Source organism: Parus major, chromosome 1A (genome assembly GCF_001522545.3).
Source record: "Parus major isolate Abel chromosome 1A, Parus_major1.1, whole genome shotgun sequence".
Taxonomy (NCBI): domain Eukaryota; kingdom Metazoa; phylum Chordata; class Aves; order Passeriformes; family Paridae; genus Parus; species Parus major.
In genome coordinates, this window is record NC_031773.1 from 70,171,927 (window position 1) to 70,177,926 (window position 6,000).

At 38.0% G+C, this 6,000-nt stretch overlaps 1 protein-coding gene across 11 annotated transcripts in view; it reads right to left on the bottom strand.

The window, feature by feature from the left end:
* CCDC91 (coiled-coil domain containing 91) overlaps window positions 1-6,000 on the bottom strand; it is a 124,887-nt gene that overhangs the window by 86,294 nt on the left and 32,593 nt on the right. For 9 of the 11 annotated variants that reach the window (XM_015627039.3, XM_015627031.3, XM_015627035.3 and 6 more), the window contains 2 exons: window positions 4,428-4,585; window positions 1,245-1,412 (listed from right to left, as the gene is read on the bottom strand). In XM_015627039.3, coding sequence (XP_015482525.1) covers window positions 1,245-1,412; window positions 4,428-4,585 — 326 coding nt within the window. The remainder of the gene's footprint in view (window positions 1-1,244; window positions 1,413-4,427; window positions 4,586-6,000) is intronic. The other 2 variants (XM_015627043.3, XM_015627041.3) reach the window with 2 other exon arrangements.

Genomic DNA, 6,000 nt, shown 5'->3' on the forward strand with positions numbered 1-6,000 from the left:
AGCTATTCAAACAAAGTTATTCAAACTGAGAGGGTCATGAGGAGGACAGAAAGAGCAGGTCTGCTTAGTTCAACCCTGCTTTTGGACAAAATAGTCAAAACAGTTTGAGAGATTCCAATGTGGAGACAGAAACAGATTGTGGAACACCAATCCAAAGCCTCTCTCTCCACCTGCCTCCTCTTCTGTATTCCTGCTTCCCTTCCAAACTTTCCTTCATACACTTAGCAAAACCAGCCCATTGCAGACCTCCTCATCCTTGGCTCCAGTTATTCACCCTCATTTTCATTTCCGACAAGCCGTTTGCTCCGTCCCCAGCACAACTTGAGGCCTCCCAAGAAAGAGTATTAAGAATAACAGAAGTTAAACTCACTCTCCCATGCCTCAGTGACCTTTTTGTAACTCAGATGTGTAACTACAGGCACAGCTTGGTGCTCTTATTGTATTCAGATCAGAATGACTATGAAGAATTGAGCTACTAGGGCTCCCACCCCCAAAAAAATCAAAACAAAGCTCATGCTGAGAAAGCTTGTATATTTTTTTTTTATTTTTTTTTATCAGTTAGGCTAAAAAAGTGGGTTTTTTCCCCTGGCACTTCAGAAAAATTCAGCCTAAAATAAGACACCAGACATAAAAAAAGAAGTATTTTAGCTACATTGATTGGTGTGCCCAGTTCTGGCCAGTCTCTGGAGAGTATCTAGAAAACAGAGATGGGGAAGGGTTTGGAGCACAAATCTGATGAGAAAAGGCTGAGGGAGCCTTTTCTGAGGAAAAAAACAGAGGTTCGAGGGGACCTTATCTCTTGTAGGCAGGTGGGGGTCAGGCTCTGCTCCCAGGGAACAAGGGACAGGACAAGAGGAAATAGCCGCAAGTTGTGCCAGGGGAGGTTCAGGTTGGACATCAGGAAGAATTTCTTCCTGGAAAGGAGAGTCGGGCATTGGCAGTGGCTGCCCAGGGAGATGCTGGAGTCCTCATCCCTGGAGGGATCCAAGGAATGCCTGGATGTGGCACTCAGTGCTCTGTGCTGGTGACAAGGTGGGGATCATTCACAGGTTGAACTCAATGGTCTTCAAAGTCTTTTCCAACATCAATGATTTTATAATTCTAAATTTGGCCAGTTTCTGTGGAAATTGGCAAACTTCCATGAAAAAATGAAATTCAAATGAATTTTAAACCTTTTCCAGCTCCACCTATATTTAATTCCTATATAAATGCTAAGTGTTTTCCTTCAAAAAGACTATTCATACCTGTTTGATTTTTAGTTTTTCTTCCTCAGCACTGCAAAGCTTGATTTCGAGGTTTGCAACCGCTTGTTGAAGGCAGCTCTTAGGTTCATTTGTTCTCTTTATCTCAACATCAGCTAAAGTCTTGTCTTCAATTACATTTGAAGAGGCAACTGGAATATCTGCTTGAATCTAATTCATAGGAGAAAAGTGGAACTGAATCATCTCTCTCAATGCATCAGGGAAACAAACTCTCCTTGGATTAGTCATTCCACGTTTTTACCCAGTGCACACTGCTAACAGTGGTCACAGAAAGGGTGTACAGAGGGCTTGTGCTAAAAGAAATATCTCATCCTTAGGCTAGACTAACAAAATAAAAGTAATTCAGACATCTCTACAACATTTAGTTACTGCTATTTCAGTAGACTGGAGAAGAACAGAAAACAGGTGAAACACTGATGGATAAGACCACACTTTCAGAAAAAAACACAAATAAATTAGGTGATGTTTAAAACATTTTGTGGTAAAATTGACAAAAGTCAAAGCTTTATTTCTCCCCTGTTAATTTTTTTTTTTTTTAATTTAAAAGGAGGGGTCAAATAATTGTTCATTTTGCAGCAAAGAACTCCAAGGAAAAAGCTGAAAAATTAATTCAGCTGCCAGTTTTTAAACAATCTGAAAGCCACGCACACTTGAGATTTGGATGGTGAAAGAAACATTAAAGAGAGGTTTGACTGATCTGACCTAATCCTCCCCCCTAGGATCTTTTATTCCAAAAATATACTCAGGTAATTCATTGACTTTCCAATAAATATCTCTCAAAGGACTCAAAGTAACAAACAAAACTGAGATCTTGACTGTACATGAATATGTAAGATATAGCAGACAAAACAGGCAGAGAGAAAACTGCAGTTTGTGCTCTGAATTCTCCTGTAAGAAGCAAAGAGAAGCCATATGTGTCAGTTCCATTTCTGAGTACTGCTCAAGATTAGTCTGGCACCACCAAAACCTGTGAGTATGGAACATGCATACAACATATAATAGCAAAGGATTTTTTAATATGAAATCTCAGGAGGCTCTAGACATAGAATTATAAAAGAATACACTTCTAGCATTACGCTCTAATAGGTATAAGAATATTTTATTTTAGTTTTCTGCCCACCACTTTCCTTTAATTTATTCCTTAGTGCCAAGTCAACTCCATTTCAAAATAATGGTAAAGAATCTGCTCTCAACTCTTTTCAGCAGGACTTGCTAATAAAGTTCTTTAATTTGTACTATTTTTGCATTACAGAGAATTTATGGAATGACGGGGTCTGTCAGTAGCTGAACAGAACAAGATGAGAAAAACTGAAACATGAACTAGAACTAGAATTTGCACATACATTTAGTCTGAAGTAACATAGTGTATTTCTTATTTTTCTGTAAGATTACCTAACTAAATGATTTTATAGTTTTAAAAAATACCCCTAAGCCTTAGTGTTCTGGAATAACCCAAGTGTTCTTTCCAGAGAATACAAAAGCTAAAATTGCTGGCCTAGCTCAAACAAGAAAGGTCAGAAGTTATTCACTGTTAGCCAAAATGAAAAAAGGCAGGATCTGTGGTGGCTGAAGAAAATCACTTTTTGATCATCCTGACAGTAAAAGAAATTTACTTATCAAAACTGTCAAAAAGTCAGATGAAGAGCCTTCAACACAGAAAATTACCCGGGATGACTCAGTCAAAAAAAGAAAACAAACACTCCTCCCTCTCAAGAAAAAAAAAAAAAAAACACCTAATTTTTGGATTTATAAATTTCTCTGATATCATTTGCATCTGGGCACATCTCTTCACTTTTTACAGGCTTTCCTCAAAACACTACTCTGGGAGCAAACACAAAATAGTAACTCATTCATTCATTCATTCATTCATTCATTCATTCATAATTGGTGCCACAGTCCCTTCTGGAAGTGTGAACATACAGATGCTCCTCAAAGGAATAGAATAAGACTCAAAAGCAAAACCTGTATTTTGTGCATGTTGTTTAAACAGTCCTAAAGATAAGCTTTTAAATCATCAGAAAACGAAGATCTGACTTAATCATGAAATTCAGCCTTCACCAGGCACAGTTGTAAGACTTGATAAGCCTACCTGAAGAATAAGAAACCAAGTGCTGAAAACAGGAGGGTTGGCAATTACAAAGAACATTTTTTTACAGTTTTTACAACCAAAACACTGATTGGTTCATAGTGAGGCAAGAACATTTTCTAATTCAAATATATACTACTCCACATCCCAAAACAAGTAAGTTTACAATGAATTAACATATTCAAACAGGGATCACTGCAATTAATGGCAAAAAAAACCCTCAGAAGGGTAAATCTATTTAAGTCTCATCTGCAGCAGCTCTTGTGATTCTGATAAAATTCTTGTGATAATCTCCAGGCAGAAAGGCTTTTCCCTTCCTTGCTCACCTAGTTGTAAACTAAACATTTTCACATCCCAGAAAGAAACAAAGATCAGCTCTCAGCAGCACTGCAGCCACAGGTCCCACAACTAGGACTGTGTCAGACCACCAAAAAAACCAAACCAAACCAAACCAAACCAAACCAAACCCCCAACCTTAAATGTAATGGGGAAAAAATAAAGTGAAACAATATAAAATGCAAACTCCATAAAATTAATTTGATTATAATTAAGTAAAGATTAAATGCTAATTCTCTAATCATAGAATGGTTTAGGTTGGAAGGGACTTGAAGAGCATCTCATTCCAACACCCTAGCAGGGGCAGAACACCTTCAACTAGAACAGGTTGCTCAGAACCTCAGCCTTGAAAATCCTAAAAACCAAGCCCTAAAACCACTTTGGGAAAACATAAGATATATAACTACAGTTGTGATCTTTTCAGCTTTAACAGTAGCCAGCTGAGAGAACCTTTCTACTGATATTTCTATTGGTGTTGCATACTCATCACCATCAGCATGCCTTTAATATCTCTAACACAGTAATCTCTCTTGCAGTTCATACCACAGCAGTATGGTTTCTCTCAGTTATTATAGGCTTCATAAATACTTTTAAAATAATTTTGCTTCAAAGCCTGCATCACAGAAATCCAAGGACCTTTTGCTCTTAAAACGCATTTCAATCTAAATGTGTACAGGAAAGATGTGACACTGATGTTTAATATATTGAGTTCCTGCACTGAAGCTCAAAAATTGTGGGTTTACCTGTTCTTCAGGAACAGCTGAATTTATCATACTCTTGCCTGTTTGAATAGCTGTTGCCACATTATCACTTGATAAAATGAAGGAGTCAGAAGGAACCAGGCAGGAAGAAGGCACAGAGTGCTCCAGGAGAATATCAGGAGATCTATGAACTTCAGGCACTAGAAACAGAAAACACACATAATATGAAGAACCACCCAAAAATTAGTTGTTTCTGGAATCTATGCCTAGTAAAATCCATCAAAAGTCTAGTCATACCAACATAAGGGTACATATTTCTTATAATCCAATTGCACTCTAGAGTAATTTCACACAGTGCCTGTGGTTTTCAGTAGTATCAACTTAAGGACATTCAAAATTGTAGTTACAATAAATTTAGACTTTTAATTTCCACAGAGGTTTTACAAGGCAACAGCTCTCAAACAGACCACTTGTAACTCTGTCTCTTTAGATTCAGACAGCCCTTCAGCTTCAGCATGATCTTGAATCAGTTTCAGTCAATGGGAAAAGTATATTTATAATTTCTCAAGCTTTATATATTTTAAACTTTAAAAAATCCATAACTTTCTTAGAAGTCATATACAAACACCTTGCCAAGACACACGATAAAACAGCTTTATATTTTATAAGAGGTAAAAAGACAACAAAGTAAATAACTCTCTAGCTAATAAAATTTAAGTGGCATTAACACTGGACTGAGAGCTCTTCCATACCAAGTTCCAGTTAGGCCATAAAACCCCTAAACAGTGGATCAGCATTACCAACCTGGTACAACAGTAAATCTTGTTTTTAAAAAAAGACATAAACTAAACAAACTAAATAAAAAGAAGGAAAAAGAGAAAGTTTTGCCTACATTGTAAATTTAATAGCAAAGTCCTGCAAACTTTGACATGGTCAGCTCTGAATGTGTCTTTGCAATAGGCAGAAAAAGCACATCCAATTGTTTCAGAAAACGCAGCTCCCAATATTATTACAACTCTGGCAACATGTAAAAGATGCCACAAGCCTGGAGCAAGGCTCAGCCTCTGGATATCACTGTGTCATGGGGTAGCTTTACCTTTAAGGCAGCTGAGGAAAGAGGGGAAGTTGAAGATGCTGATGGCTGATGGGAGTTCTTCCTCCTGACCAATTATCAGTCATTTCCAAGAATTGACAGCATATCTGACCATTAAAAAGTGAATTCAACTTGTAAACACCCCCTTAAGAAGTACAGACAGAGTTCTCTTGCCCTCTTTTCGCTTCTGGCCTTTGACACGGTAACAAGGCTCCGTTTTGGCCTCTCCCCCTCCCTCCAGGCCGACAAGGCCGCGGGGAGGAGGGGGGGGGGCGGGGGGAAGAGAATCAGCGCTGCTTAGCCGAGCTTGGTTTTCAGTTTTTGCCGCTGGACTGAAACCTGATACTATAAACTCTTGTAGCTTTTTAAGCTTCTAATTCTTTCACTACCTTAAGTAAACACACAGATTACTCCTTCTCTCAGAACGACAGAGAGAGAGAAAGACAATTAACATAGAGAAGACATCATAGAACCACCAATGCAACAGTGAGGAAAAGAGTTAAGTTTTAAATAAGAGAGAGA